The following is a 16,729-nucleotide window of genomic DNA, read 5'->3' on the forward strand; positions in this document are numbered from 1 at the left end:
CTCCATAGTAGTCAACACAGGCCTTTCCTGACACATGTGCTGAGCACGGATTTGCTCTTCTTCTTCTCATTAGTACCAGTAGGCTTTTATTACCCATGGGAAGATTTTTGGTCATAGAAGAAATATTACAAACTTCTATTTTAGTGCTTAAATTTATGAATCTTAAGCTTTAAGTTTTAATATTTGATTTATTTTAAGCCATATGTTTACTTGAAGCCTGTTTTTAATCAATATACAGATCTTATTTGTAATTGCACTAACTTTTAAAACTGAGTCATTTTCACTTTATTTTGTTTTCATAATTCTAACAGAATTCTCCCATTTGTACATTTAATCAGTCAAATTTCTTTAGACATATCAACTGATGACAAAATAGTAAATTTTATTCTCTCAAAGTCACCCTAACTAGACAGATTTGTGATCCTGACAAATATAATCTTTTAAACTCCTAGCAACTTTTTTAATCTAATAAATCACTTTATAAATGCAGGGATTAAGTACTATGTTAAAATTAAGTGTTGTAAACATTCTAAATAAATACACACAAAAATGCATAGTGATTTCAAAAGGTCTTACTACTTTTGCATAAACTAAACTTATTGAAAATTACACTTATTTTTAGCTGTCACACACATGGGGATTCAAATTTCCTCACCCAAACGGAATCACTACCCTATTGAAAAGTCAAGACTATGGCAGGTGCTACCAATAAAGGAAACCCTGGCTTAAAGGCACAGGATTGGACTCACTTTCCAGAACTTAGCTGCCAGCAGCTCTGGGGTGGATATTGTGGTATTGCTAATTCACCTGAGTGAGGCCTTTTTTTTTTGCGATGGAGTCTCACTCTGTTGCCCAGGCTTGAGTGTAGTGGCAAGATCTCAGCTCACTGCAACCTCTGCCTCCTGGGTTCAAGCGATTCTCCTACCTCAGCCTCCCAAGTAGCTGGGATTACAGGCACATGCCACCTCGCCCAGCACCCAGCCGATTTTTTGTGTTTTTGGTAAAGATGGGGCCTCACCATGTTGGCCAGGTTGGTCTCGAACTCCTGTTTCGGGTAAATTTGTGTTTCAGTGATTGTGAAATTCTCATACCTGTTAGGTCTTGAATAAGTCATGTGAGCTCATTGTGTTAAGTGTTTAAATCAGTTTATATCTTTCTTTTTGTCAGCCCCTCTAAACATTTTTTTGTACATCATCCTGTTCTTGAGATCTTGTATTTCTTTTTAGTTGATATTTGACTCCTCTAAAAGTAGCATTGCTCAATTTTAGTATGTAACTTCTCCTGTAATTGGTATCGGAAACCAGTACCAGCCCTAATTCACCGGCCACTTTGAAGAGTGCTCGTTTATATCCTCCATAATTCAGATGGCTTCCACTTACTCTACAATACTCTTGTTCTCCTTTGGAAACTCAGTTTTGCATAATATGTCTTAGTGTTTTTGAACTGCTGAAGACAATGAAGCTTAGGATGGTAAAATATAAAACTTAGGTAAAAGTTTGTTTTGAATGCCAGCCATTTAGAAGCAATCATAACATCTTGTGCCTTCACTGAAAATCCTATAAGCAACAGTGTAAGAAATACCTAATGTTCTAAAATAGGGCCATAGTATGAATTTACAGAGAACAAATGCCATGGAATGAAGAATAAAATTATGCTGTGATTGTAGTTTCATGCTACTCTTTATAAGACTAACATGCAAAAGTCTTCCTACCTTGTATTAATAGTTACTCTTAATTTACCATTTTCAAAGTATGGATGCCGTAAATGAGACTTGTGTAATTCAACAGAAAGGAAAGCTTGAATCACCTTTATGAAAAAACATCAAATAAAAAACCAAAATACTGACCAATTACAGGGTATTGAATTTACAAATACTTTTCTGGTTGTAAAATACACTGCAATATAGTGAAATTGTAAGACTTTGGGAATGAATTTATTTTTTTAGTAGTAATATCTGTCATCGATATTAAACAAGTGCCATTCAATTAAGATTAGCACTAAACTAGTCCTCAATGACATGCATTTCAATTAAGATTAGCACTAAACTAGTCCTCAAGCCATGCCACGGGGGACATTTTGTGAAAAGTAGCTCATCCTTATGTTTTCCATAGTTCTGCCATTTGAATACATCTTTCAAAGGAACAAATTACATTTTATGACATACCTTTCCTGCCCCAAGACCTCCATCTTGGGACCAGTCATTAACAGAGGCAAAAGCAGTTAACATTTCTTCTAGGCTTTCTTTCTCTGACATTTTCTATTGATGCCCTGAGCCTTGTCCCCATTCAAATATGAGTTTTGTGTGATGGCTTCTGAGCTGGTCCTTCAACCCTGGGTCTGGAGAAAGTGAGCATTGTGAAAGAAAAGGCACTTAGGTCTCATTCTCTCATACAGTCAGTTCAACAATATTCCTTTGTGCACCTACTCCACTCCAGGTACTGTGAATAAGAAAAAGGAAGTTCTTTTCCATTGATGTTTCCACTAATAAAAGTCAGGATTTACATGTGTAATCACAAAGTCACCTAACATTCAGCCCTTATATACAAAATTGCAGGGATTGGAACAGAAGATAATCTTGACATTTCCCAACAGTTCTAAACTTCTGCTTGTATGTTTCAGTGACTTTCCTCAAGTGTACCTGTGTATCTATTCCCCACAGCAATGAGCTTTTTTTGCTCCTTATCATTCTATGCAATTACCATCTGTTATAAATGTTCTTGGGCTTCATTCTGTGGTTTAGAGAGTTCTGGAAGTTCTCAGATGTGGCTAGGTTATCATTCTTCTTCTTTACCATATAATCCCCCAATCTTTGATCATTGACAGTTTTCTTTTTGTCACAGAGACCCAGGAGAATTGTTGTAGCTCAAGTGCTCTTCATAGGCAGAGCAGAATGAAAGAACAATTCGGGCCAGGGCTGTGGAGAGTTAACTGCCCATCCTTAAGGAGAAAAGAAAAGGTCCAGCAGGTGTCATGAACATTGATAAATGTAGTCATTTATTTTTTATTTATTTCAGTTAACACATAGCATGATATTATTTATCTGTGATAAGGGACCTTTTAATTTGAAACAGGAGATCAGCAAAGTAAACTGAAAAGTAAAGCCAAGTGTTGCTTTGTTTTGTCAACCCTGAGAATGTACTGTAAGGTCAAGTAGATTACATCTGTAAGGACATACTAGGTTTTGAATTGCTAGTAAATTGAAGGTACAAGGACTTTTGCTTTGTTAGCTCAGTGGAAGACTATTCTTTTTCCTTTCCTCATGGCTGTTTGAATTCTGTTGAGATTAATAGCTTTTGTGCTGCTAAACTGCCTTATGGAAACTTTTTGTAGGTTTCAATAAAAGCTTTATCCCTGAACAGTTTACATAGGGGAAAGAAATAAGGTTTAGACTGAACATTTGATTGAATATATTAAGTTGACTAAGTTAGTCGGTCTTCTGCTTCTACCCTCACCCATGAAGGCCAAGTATCATTAATGTTATAGAATTCTAATTCTCATATTATAGAATTTGATAGTGGTTGTATTCTGGGTATCCCTCTCATTCTCTCTAAAATGGAGTAGATACAGGGCTGGCGTGGGGCCTGGAACTGGGAAAGTGTTCACAAATATAGCTCATGTAAGCTGATAAACTCTAACCCTTATAGAACCCATCGGAGAAGGTACTTAAGCAATCCTGGTACAAACCAGTAACTAGCAAGCCATTAGTCAATAAGCATGTATTGGCTGCCTGCTGTGGGCCAAGCATTGAACCCAAACCAGCAAATCCATATTTCTCCTGTGTAGGATACTTATCCTCCTCTCTGTGCTGTTGCCACAGGAGTACCTTGTCCTCTACTGAAGGAGAATTATCATTAATTATCAGCCTTTTCAATGGTGCAATTTGATTTAGTAATAACCCTTTCCATCGACATTTGAACACTGTAGAGTTCTCAGGTGTTTGTGATTTTTTGTTTTTTGGTTGTTTTTTGGAGGTTAAGAGGACCCGTTTTAGTTGAAATCTCATGAGCACTGATGCATTAAGTATAGTAACCCCTTCGTGGCTTTGGAAAATTGCTCATTTTCCATTACAGAATGTGTTTGCCCCTGACTTCCCTCAGAAATGACAATCCCTGTGACTACCTCATCCACAGTCCTTGGAAGACAAACTATTTGAGCCATCTTGTCCTCTTCTCAGACCTCAGCAGAAATCGCTGGGTACTGAAGTGAAGGCACTGTCTATAGTTGATGGTTATTTGCAAAGCACCCATCAACAGGCCCTGCCACTGCTGCACTTTGCTGCCTTTGTTATGTGAATTGACAAGTCAGTAGTCAAAAGGGATATATTCTAGATAAGGGAGGGAAAAAGTTCATTATGTAGGGTTGCCTTTATTTCAGTGAGTTTTGCCACAGTGAATTAAGCTATATACAATTAAATCAGAACTGGCCAGGTTATGCTTGGTAATAGACGATCCTCAAGTCTCAGAGGCTGATGACAATAAAGGTTCATTTCTTCTTTATAGTACATGTCCATATAGGTCAGCGGTGGCTCTCAACGTTGTTTTCACTCTGGAACTTGAGTTGGTAGAGAAGCCTCCCTTTGTATCATTGCTGATCCTGTGACAAGGGAAAAAGAAAATTACAAGCCACATACTGGCTCTTAGTGGCTACTGGGTAAAGACACGTGTCACTTATGTTCATATTTCATTGTTAGTGAGTATCGCATGACCAAGCCTGGCTTCAAGGATGCTGAGAAATATAATCTTCTTGCAGGGAGGGACAACAGATATGGGTAAACAGTAATTTCAGTTTGCTATAGTCTGTTTAACTCTAGTGAGAGGATATGTTTTTTCATTGTATTTATTGAAGTATAATGATCACATGGGGACATTTCTTAATATCCAACTTATTAAATAAGTGACAAAGTGATATATGCCTTTTTGAAAATCAACTTTGTGTCTGACTGTCCCTCAAGCCCTAGTAATTTTAGCCATGTGGGAAGAATGCCTTATTCACGAAGTTTACATATGTAGAGATTTGCATTCTTCTCTAGTCAGTAATGATAATGATAAGAGCCAATACTCTAAAGCACTTACTATATTCTAAGCATATGCTATTCTAGGAGCTTTGCAAATGTTAACTTACTTCATCTTTAAACAGTACTATGAGGAAGAAACTATTACCTTTATTTTGTAGGAGAGGAAACTGAGGCACAGAGAGATCAAAACCATGCCTAGTAACAGAGCTAACAAGTGAAAGAGTAACTACTGCCCCTTTCATCTAGTTAAAACTAATGACTGGCTTCTTTTATAATTTCTTCTTATGTTTTCCTTCATATAGCAGTGACGTGTAGACAGGAGCAGATAGGAAAAAAAACCTAGCATTGAATTCCTCTTGTTCCATTGTTAGGCACTCTTCAGTGTTTCATTCCATTTGTCTTCATCTTACTACAACTGTTTAACTTAGGTATTGTTACTTCGCTCATTTTATAAATGAAGGAACTTGAGTTTATAAAATAATAGGTACATGTCCACCACCTCAGACATACAGCAGTGATACTAGAGCTGAGAACTGGCCTTAGGTTTTCCTGGCTTTAAACAAAGTTGGACACTATCTCTGCACCATGAAACTACTCTTTCAGTCAAAGCAAAGGATGGGCAAAGGAAACAAAAATTCATGGTTACTTTTGCCAACACAGTATATTCTTCCACATCTCTGAATTGATTGATAGTGTTGTATTTACTCACATGACGGGAGCTAAGTACAGGATCCATGGAATATGTCAGAACAGAAGCATCCGTAGAATAACCCTGCAGTTAGACTGACTCTCAGTAAGATTTTATTCTACATGATAAGCTTTTGATATCAGTTTATTAGAAAAGATTGGAATATTGCTGCCAAATATCCCAGTATACTTTGGGGTACAGCCTGGTTATTACTTATTTTTCTCAAAATGCTTAAGAGAGAAATTCTGTTTTATATGTCACAACTATCTTCATTATATTTTTGTTGAAAGGAAGTTCTGTTGAAATTTTTAAAAAATGATTGTCTTTTTCTCTTAATACATCTTTTTATTGAACAGCGGAAGAATGTGACCTCTAGTACCAAACATTTTAAATGTCAGGAACTTGCAGTTTTAATTGATGGAAAAGTGCTAGTGTCTTGTTTTTACCTAGGGTTACATTTTTTGTCTCAGTTTTTGTTGTTGTCCTTAAAACTGAAAATTAAATTATTCCTTGCTTTTCCATCTTACCTGTTTCCTATATTCAAGAAGTATTTTAAAATATCTGAATACTTAGTGTTATGCTGGGCATTTTGGGGTTATTGGAAGCAAGCAGTCTCTCTTTGGTGTCCAAGAAAAGCTTCACTCTTATGTAGGTAGGTCATCAGCTGTACTCTAATGAGATGCCATGGCCATTCATTTTTGTGTGTTGAGTTCACTGAAAGTATTCACTGAGTTCTGTTCTCTTGACCTAGGACAGTGGGGACAAAGAAATAAATGAGCTACTTCCCATTGATGGCAATACATATTTTAGTTTTGACATTTTTATTTCTAGAGTTTTGAAGTTGTTTTTTAGAGTGCTAAACACACACACACATATATATGTATTTTTTTTTAAATATCAAATAATCCCAAAATACCTAGTGAATTAAAAACGACAGTTTCTAACTGCTGCCCTCTTTCTCCTTACCAATAGTTTGCATATATATTTGTGGAGTTTTTTCTTAGGAAAATAGAAACAGTCATATATACCCTCAGATTTTTAGATTTTGAGAAAATATGCCTTATTGTCCTGTCAATTTCACCTAACAACACACAATAAATACCCCTTCGTGGTAGTACCTCTAGTTCCATTGTTAGGCACAGGTTATTCAGGCCTTTCTGTCAATCAGTTCAGCTCCATTGGCTTGCTGTGCCTAGAATTTTTTTCAGTTTTTAGTTTGTTGCTGTTACCCTTTCTTGATTTTTATCATTATTTTTTTGATATATATTTTTTGTCTGGGGGTCTATTTTGAGTTACAAGAATGTTTAATCTACTGTCTTTAAATGGAAGTTAGTTTTAAATTTTTATTGGTTTGAATTCTCATTTATGATTTGAGAATATTTTAAAAATCGTGTCTCTACCACATGTGATGAAAATTTGTATCATAGTTCAAAAGTTTTTCAGTTTTCTCTTTGGGTGTTAGTTGGTATTTTTAAAATAAATGCTTTCTCTTTATACAAGGAATCTCATTTGATCTGGCCCCAAAACCCTTTAAAAAATTAGAATTGATCCAAAGAAAATCTAGCCAAAAAAACAAAAATTGCAATTTCAGAATCCTAGGACCTTTTGGGGATGTTTAGTGACTGACAATGCATGTTTTGAATTATTTTAAATACAGTAGCAAAATGAAAAATAGAGCATGGAGCTTAGAATCAGACCCGAGTTAGAAGCCTGACTCTAGAGCTTAAAACTGAGAACAGTGGAGATTTTCAGCAACCCAGGGAATCATCTTGAGACTGCAGAGCCTTTTCTCTACCTGATAATAGTTTGAGAATCATGGGAAAGGATATGTAAAAGGCTTTATATTACAAGTTTCAATACATAATAAGGGTTTATTCTTATTGCATTTGCTCCTATCATTTGAAAAAAAATAACACATAGTAAAGGAGTAATGCTATTTTTTAGGAAAAGTGGATAAGATCGTTGTAATACACTTTCTGTGAAGGATCTTGGCAGGTGGATACAATAACTGTGAGGGTGAAGTTCCCTCCTCTACTTCTACCCCAAAATAAAAAGTCGGCCTCTAACCAAAATATTTGAAAAACTCAGTGAAAACCTCTCTGCTGTTGAGTCATAAAGGGCCAATGAACAGAGCCAACTGAAGTGGGGATGTGAGTTCAGCATAAACACCTAATGCCATTTCTCTCTTATTTTCAGTGTATTTGAACGAAGCAGGGTTCAACTTTGTGAGAAAATGCATTCAAGCTGTAGAAACAAGAGGTCAGTGTTGCCTGATGAGTATAGCATTCCTGTCATATGTCTCATTCTTACATAGAAAACTCTCAGAGTAGATGAGTCAATGAAGATGTATTTGGTCATTAACATGGATTAATTTTAAGAGTGATATAGATGTATGTATCAGTATACAAATAGTTATACCTTGAGCTTTAGTTTACTAAAAATCATGCTTTAGGCATACTTCTTTTTTAGATTTTTTTCTAATATAGCCTCACTGTACTTCTTATTGATAAACTGTGCCTTATTTATTACTGCAAGCACCCCTTTGATTTTTTTTTTTTTTTTTGAGACGGAGTCTTGCTCTGTCGCCCAGGCTGGAGTGCAGTGGCCGGATCTCAGCTCACTGCAAGCTCCACCTCCCGGGTTTACACCGTTCTCCTGCCTCAGCCTCCCTAGTAGCTGAGACTACAGGCGCCCGCCACCTCGCCCAGCTAGTTTTTTGTATTTTTTAGTAGAGACGGGGTTTCACTGTGTTAGCCAGGATGGTCTTGATCTCCTGACCTCGTGATCCGCCCGTCTCGGCCTCCCAAAGTGCTGGGATTACAGGCTTGAGCCACCGTGCCCGGCCTCTTTGATTTTTTTTTTTTCCCCAATCATTGAGGAGGTAAGATTCCTAAGGAGCTTGTCTTTGCTCCCTTCCTTCCTTATATACTTTCTTTTGCTGATTTGTCACTGCCAGAGCTTTGGCACCTTTCTTTACTCTAATCATGACCTCTGTCTTGAAGTCCACTCCAGTTAAATGTTGGACTGACTTCCAGGAAAATTTGGCTAAAGCAACATTCATATTGGGCTTTGGAGTTCCATAAACTTATATTTAAATTTTAAGTGCTGCCACTTCAACGTTTTGAGAAGTAGTTTCCTTGAATTCTCTGAATCTGTTTCCTCATCTCTAAACTGAAGATATAAATGCCATAGGACTTTTCAACATGCAGGAGGACTCCATGACTCTGAAGAAATAGAACATGAGTAATACCGATCATCCCTTCTCATCTCCATTGCTTTTTTATATTCAAATACTGGTGAATAGGCAGCTACACTTTGCTACTTTGAAGATCTTCAAAGACTTTCAAATCACTGTGCAGTGTCTGCTCTGAGAAATAGAAGTCTGATGGGTGTTTCCAGGATAGCTTTGCTAAAGTTATACTGTGAAATTGGATAAGTAGCTTTCAAATTTTGTTAGGCACATGTCTGAGTTTTTCACATTCTGTACTTGCCAAGCTGTATCTCAAGCCATTTTCTTGTGATTTTCCTTCCTATTAGGTATCACCATTTTAGGACTCTACCGAATAGGAGGAGTGAACTCCAAGGTTCAGAAACTCATGAATACCATATTTTGTAAGTTTTGGATGAAGCAACTTACATAAGTTTTGTGTTCTTATAGGTAATCTAAAGTATAGGCTTCTTTGACTAGTGCGACTTTGAATATTTTCAAATAATATTTAAAGTTCATATTTATATTCAGTTTTTAATGTTTATTTATAATAGATGAACAATGAGAATTTGAGGGGGCATTTTTATAATACTGTATTTTTTTCTCCCAAGTGTTCTTTGGTAAGCTAGAGATACAGTAAGATGCATGGATGTCATTTGGAATCCTAGCTCAGCAACTTACAGGTTTTGTGACCTTGAGTAATTTACTTAATGTCTTTGTGTCTCAGCCTCCTCGTTTATAAAAATAGGGATAATAATGGTACCTGCCTCTTAAGAGTTGTGAGGATTGGGTATGTTAATCTCTGTAAAGCACTTGGAAGCATGCTGGGCACATGGTAACTGCTCTGTCCTGTTAGCAATTAGCAGTAATTTCATTTGGGAGACTTATTTCATAGGATACATCTTTGAGTTTTAGTGTCAGCTTTTTATCAGTTCACACAAACAGTCCTAACGTTAACTCTTTGCATTCTAAGAAATGAAGACCTCTCTCTTTTGACCTACTTATGTTTGTGCCCATTTTTCATAATTGCATAAGGAATATTTTGAACTACACAATTTAAACATCTTGTTTTATTATTTCCAGCTCCTAAATCCCCTCCCGATATTGATATTGATATTGAACTGTGGGACAATAAGACGATAACGAGTGGGCTGAAAAACTACCTCAGGTGAGGAGGGTTTAACTCCTAGTACTCTGGATGCAGTCTCTGACTCACCCCTTGGGTAGTAACCGTGTGACCTCATGGAGCCTGTGTCCAGAAGCTTCACTCGGTAGCTCAGTTCCCTCACAAAAGGTGAAATAGCATGACATGGTAAGATTTACATTTAGTGTTCTGGAACTTGTACTTGATTTTTCCAATAATAATTTAAAAGACAATATAATATTGAGTACTGAATTAGTGTTTGTTGTTTCATATAAAGTTTGTATATAGGATTTCTATGTACTTTTTAAAATAACAAATTGGAATGGAAAGTTGTGTTGTTTTGTTTTTTAACTATTGTTCCCATATTTGTTCCTCTGGTAAGGTAATTCTGACACTGAAAAAATTGTCTCCCAGTCTCCCCTCTTAATACAGTCATGGAAAGAAATACTAAGTACTAAGTTGTTAATACAGTCATGAAAAGAAGTACATTGGTGTCTTCGAGGTCTGCATTTTAGGTGTCTCTGTGGCCCCACTACTGGAACTTTATCAAACTGCCAAATCACCCGGTTCTTTTATTTACTTATTTATATATTATTTTATTTTTAATTGATGAATGACAGTCACCTAATTCTTAAAGAAACACTTAAAGTTTAGGGGAGAATAAAAGATACTACTATTCTAACATGTGCTTTACTTCTCTGTTGTAGGTGCCTTGCAGAACCACTGATGACTTACAAGTTGCACAAAGATTTTATCATTGCTGTTAGTAAGTATACTTGAATCACATACACTTTATAATTGATGTAGTTTTATGCTGCCATACTTAGGCATATATTACTAGTATCAGCTAGTGAAGATTTTTTTCAAGTACTGCTTAAAAAGTTGTTAATCTGGGCTGGGCATGGTGGCTCACACCTGTAATTCCAGCACTTTGGGAGGCCGAGATGGGCGGATCACCTGAGGTTGGGAGTTCGAGACCAACCTGATGAACATGGAGAAACCCTGTCTGTACTGAAAATACAAAATTAGCTGGGCGTGGTGGTGCATGCCTGTAATCCCAGCTACTCGGGAGGCTGAGGCAGGAGGATCGCTTGAACCCAGGAGGCGGAGGTTGCGGTGAGCCGAGATTGCGCCATTGCACTCCAGCCCAGGCAACAAGAGTGAAACTCCATCTCAAATTAAAAAAACAAACAAAAAAAGTTGTTAATCTGATATTTAGTAATTTATAATGTGGTTTAGAAGCCAATAAGAAATTGCAGAATTAACTGAAATATGTTGACACTTAGTAAGACCTCACTGGGTAACAGTCTGGTGATTAGAAAGAACCATGAGGAATTATTATTCTCATTTCATCTTATTTGAATGACAAGTATCAGTTTCTTATAAGATCAACTAAGCAGGACTCTGAATATGTACAGACAATTATGTCCCTGCACATGATCATGTGCTATATTCGTCAGTCTGGAGATGAGTCAAATATTTTTGGCAGACAGCAGGCGCTTCCATCAATCCCCTCTCCCTCATATTTTATTTGCAATGATCACATTTATGTCATTTGTTTAGATCTGTGATTGCCATCATGTGATATGAATAGATAGATCAATTTAAAATATTAGCAGGAAGAGCTGACATATGCTATCTGAGAAGTTAGTAACATGTATTTGTAAACCATTGAGACTGAAGTACCGGGTACCATCTGAGCCCATCACAACAACTTGTAACAATTAAGAGCTGGCATTTCATTGTTAAGATGTATGAGGTGTGACTACAACCAGATTATTTTTCACAATCCAAGAAAGAAATTAGTTGCGTTAGTTTATTTGCACACATTGTAATGTCACAGGAAATGTGTGCTGATAAAAGTGTCAGATAAAATTGAATGACCTCGGTTTTCAGTCCAGCTTTTATGACTAACCACATGATCTCCTATAAATCTACACTATTTAGTTTTCTCTTGAAGCTCTCCACTCTACCTCCTCTTCATAGAAATCTTTGTAGGACATACAGGACCAGAGAAAATATATAATCTGACCTCTCATTCTATGAACTAGGAAATCAGGACCCAAAGTGGGCAAATAATATGCACAATGACACTAATAAATTCATGGCAAAATCAGGGCTGCAAGCCAGTTTTTTTTTTTTTTTTTTTTTTACTCTTAACCCAGAACCCTTTCTTACAGAAATTTTGCTTTATAACAAAGGAAATTTGAGCTACTTGGCTAAAATGGCTCAATGAGCTTATTGTTTCAGTACAAGCTTTTAGTCAGAAGTTTTTTCTCCATTTGCTTCTGTAGCAAATGATGATTATATTGTAATAATAATATTCATGACCATGATATTTAAAATATATCCTTATATATATGAACTCATCTTTTGTCTGGACCTAAGATAGCCATATTTACTAGATGCTAAGTTAAGAAAATTAGGTTATTTGGTTTCACGCAGCAGAAGTCCAGCTCAGTATAAAGGGGAAGTTATTCAGATCCTAAGAGATATTTCAGTGTATTCCTTGGCAGAACAGAGGTCAGGGTTTCCATGAGCCTGCAACCGGGAACTGCCAACTTGGGATTTGACATTTCTCTACTCACTCTTTCCTGAGGATCTCTCATCTTTGTTCTCTACTGTATTTCTGTCATTCTCACTTTCCTTCCCAGACAGATTTTCTTGGAGTACATTTAGTCACTTCAGTCCTGATTTTACATTGTCTGCCTTTTCACATAGCCAGCAGTAAGATCAGATTTTTGAAGTCTCCATTCCAGTTGCTAGGTTAGACCTCATGTTTAGCCTGAGCCAGGCTCTCTCTTCACCCCATGTCTAAATAGCTGCTCCCAGGTGAAATGGTAGTCCCATAATGTGAATCCTGTGAGTCAAGATACTTTCTGGAGAAAGAATTTGGTACAGTGGGGAATCATTCCAGAATTTATTTGCCACAGTAAGAGAATGTTAAATGAGGTTTTCTTGTTCTGCAATGTTAGACATTTCTCTAGCAGACATGCCAACATCTTAGCTTTCACTTGGCAGACTACGCTTGCCATAGATGATTCTTATATTTTACGTTTACCATTGTCATTATGGGCTGAAAATCTATGGGGCTTATGTTTATGTAATAATGCTAACATTTCAGAACAGTTCTTCTGTATTGTCTTTATATTTGTAAAATGAGAGGAATGCGGGGCTTCATCTGGTCACACTGGGTTGAATCTCTAGGAGCTTTCTATGGGTGTATTACTACACTACTATGAAGAAACATCCAAGACTCAGTAATTTATAAGAAAAAGAGGTTTAATTGACTCACAGTGCCACATGGCTGGGAGCAACTCAGGAAACTTACAATCATGGCAGAAGGTGCCTCCTCACATGGTGGCAGGACAGAGAAGTGCTGAGGAAAGGGAGAAAAGCCCCTTATAAAACTGTCAGATCTCATGAGAACTCACTCACTATCATGAGAACAGCATAGGGTAACCACCCCCATGATTCCATTACCTCACCTCCCACTGGGTCCCTCCCACAACACGTAGGGATTATGGGAACTACAATTAAGATGAGATTTGGGTGAGGACACAGCCAAACCATATAAATAGACTAATACGTACTCTAGTGACTGGCACATTAGGAAATCTATAGCAGTTGCTGTGGTCATTCACATATCTAAAGGTTTGATTGTGTCTTTAGGTAGTAAAACCCAAGCAGGTGATGAGTATTGGCTGTATCAAAGTATTCAGTTCAGTGGCTAAGAGCATCTGTGTGGAATCTGTAGAACTGGGCTTCTTTGGCTTCTCTACTTCCTAACTTCATGACCATGAGTGAGTTACTCAACTTATTCTAGTCATAGGGAATGATAATGATGATGCTACATGAAGCAGTGCCTGTGAGGCATGAGGGGTAGAGGTGGTAATTGTGATTAGATTACTTATATTTACAGTGAATGAAATTCAATTGAATGCAATTAAATGCAATTGAATTGCAATTAAAACTTGAACATTTGCAACCTTTTTTATGTAACAGAATCTGATGACCAGAACTACAGGGTGGAGGCTGTACATGCATTGGTGCACAAATTGCCGGAGAAAAACAGAGAGATGCTGGACATCTTAATAAAGCATCTGGTCAAGTAATTCTCTAACTTACATTGTTCATTTAACTTATTGTTCATCCGTTAAGTTTGTTCATGTCTTTTTAAAGTATGTGATGATGTTATAATATTGGTATTATAATTAGAGTCCATTGAATTTGCTTAAAAAATAGTATGGTGGTTTGTTTTTAAGATATTTCTATATGAGTGTGTGTACCTGTATATGTTTATTTGCATATAATTATGCAAATAATTATATCCTTTGCAATTGTTAAACTAATGATGAAACAAGTAGATGTGTCAACTTAAAAATGAAGGAGTATATCGTTTTCTTCCTCCCAATTCTTTTTGGTGCATTATAAGCAATGAGTTTGAAGACCAGTGCTCTATACTACTAAAGTCAACAGGTTCCCCTAGGTAAAACTAACACTTAACTGTGAGATTCCCTCCATGTATTCATTATTTCACTTGATCTCTGTAGATTTTTCTAACTTTGCTGCTAGTTTATTGATATATTTAAAATCTCTCTTTGTATATAAATACTATATTAGCCAGAGCTATCTGCAGAAACAAAAGCAATAGTGTCTGTGTGTGTGTGTGTGTACATATATTTGATATATATATGTAAAGAGATAGAGATTGATTGGTTGATTTTAAGGAATTGGTTCACTTGATTATTGAGGCTAATAAGTCTGAAATCTGCAGTGCAGGCTGGCAGGGAAGAGTTGATATTGAAGCTTGAATCCAAAGGCAATCTTGAGACAGAATTCCTTGTTACTCTGGGAACTCAGTTTTTTGTTGTTGTTGTTGTTGTTGTTGTTTTTCCTTTTAAGACCTTCAACTGATTGGATGAGCCCCACCCATATTATGGAGGGTAATCTACTCTACTTAAAGACTACTCATTTAAATGATGATGTCATCTGAACAAAATACCTTAACAGAAATATCTAGGATAATCTTCAACCAAATATCTTGGTATCATAGCCTAGCCAAGTTGACATGCAAAATTAATCATTATAAATATTGTATCTATCTACTATCTATCTCTCTATAAATTGAAAGATACAGAGAGAGAGACAAACACATATTTAAGCCCAAAGTGAATTTGCCATGCTGCTGGAAACAAATGTCTAAATCCAGTTTTAAACTTACTTAAGAATTTCCTGTAGCATTATTTAGTAGAATGAAGGATTAATCATTTTATTGTAAATCATGGTACACATTAAAATGGGAAATATTTCAATGAGAATATTTAATGAGTATCATATTTCCCATTTTAATGAGTACCATGATTTACAATAAAATGATTAATCCTTCATTCTTCATAATAAGTAGTAACCCAATTTATGCTCATTTGAGCCATATACATTTGAAATACAACTTGAGTATCCCAAGTCTGAAAATCAAAAATTCAAAATGCTCCAAATTCTGCAACTTTTTGAGTGCCAAGATGTTGCTCAATTATAATGCTCATTGGAAGTTTTTGGATTTGGGATGCTCAACTGGTAAATATAATGCAGATATTTTAAAATCTGAAAAATATCTGAAATCCAAACACTTCTGTTCTCAAGCATTTTGGATAACAGATGCTCATTCTGTAGTGCTACATAAACATATTCATAAATCTCATCTCAACTTGCAGGCTTTTAGATAATGTAAATCTTCCCCCACATACCCATTACCACCACCACTATTTAAAATAAAAAGGAAATCTACTAGGATCATCATCACTTAAAGTTCATCATTAACTATTGACTCATAGCAGCACTCCTTTTAGCTAATGAACACAGGACTTGCTATGTTGGTCAGTATTAGTTTTGAGTTGTGTGAGCTCTTCATGAAATTTATACAATTTATTAGACATTTTCTTGTTGGTCTTCAAACTAATTTTCTAGCAAAAGCTTTGAAAATGTCCTTTGAAAATCCACATGTGTGTCACACAAAATATGTTTGCTTAATTATCCAGAATAATAGATTAACACAAGCCATACCCTTAATATGACTCTGTGTGGCTTTGGCACAGGCACTAGCACAAGAGAGTATCTGGCCACTAAAGAATGCTTAAATTACTTTGCTCATCCTTCCCCACCATTCCTGGCTTCTTTCTTGAACTTTCAAAAGGTCAAACCTTGCTCACCAAAAAGCAGCTGTGGAATGTGCATTCAGATCACCACAAATTTACTTATAAAAACAGCAAACAGCTAATAACACTCTTGATCCCTGGCAACCTTTCATGGCTGAAAAAAAATTAGGATAATCAACCTAGATTGGAATTCTAAAGACTAAAGGACTGATTCCAGATTTCCATTAAGTAAGTCTGAGAAACAGTATAAATCATTGATTTCTTCCTAAGAGTCCTTTTGTTTGCTATCTGTGGTGTTTTCTTTGATTCTCAACTAATTTTAAATATTTAAAAGTGTTATTAAATTACAGAAAAAAAATGTGGGTGGACTTATGTATTCATTAGGAGCATAACATTTTAGAAAATTATTATGGAATTTCTTTTGAATGTAAAGTAAGAAGTGAAAGTTGATTTCTCCTAAATGAAAATCTTTTCATTTTACACATGGATATTTGCTAGTGGTATTACATTTGCCAGTTGA

At 36.1% G+C, this 16,729-nt stretch overlaps 1 protein-coding gene across 7 annotated transcripts in view; it reads left to right on the plus strand.

Annotated features, from left to right (window-relative positions):
- Window positions 1-16,729, plus strand: part of ARHGAP42 (Rho GTPase activating protein 42) — a 311,494-nt gene that overhangs the window by 267,936 nt on the left and 26,829 nt on the right. For all 7 annotated transcript variants that reach the window (XM_005579430.5, XM_045371128.3, XM_065528915.2 and 4 more), the window contains 5 exons: window positions 7,899-7,961; window positions 9,240-9,314; window positions 9,994-10,078; window positions 10,762-10,820; window positions 14,060-14,165. In XM_005579430.5, coding sequence (XP_005579487.1) covers window positions 7,899-7,961; window positions 9,240-9,314; window positions 9,994-10,078; window positions 10,762-10,820; window positions 14,060-14,165 — 388 coding nt within the window. The remainder of the gene's footprint in view (window positions 1-7,898; window positions 7,962-9,239; window positions 9,315-9,993; window positions 10,079-10,761; window positions 10,821-14,059; window positions 14,166-16,729) is intronic.

Source organism: Macaca fascicularis, chromosome 14 (genome assembly GCF_037993035.2).
Source record: "Macaca fascicularis isolate 582-1 chromosome 14, T2T-MFA8v1.1".
NCBI classification, from domain to species: domain Eukaryota; kingdom Metazoa; phylum Chordata; class Mammalia; order Primates; family Cercopithecidae; genus Macaca; species Macaca fascicularis.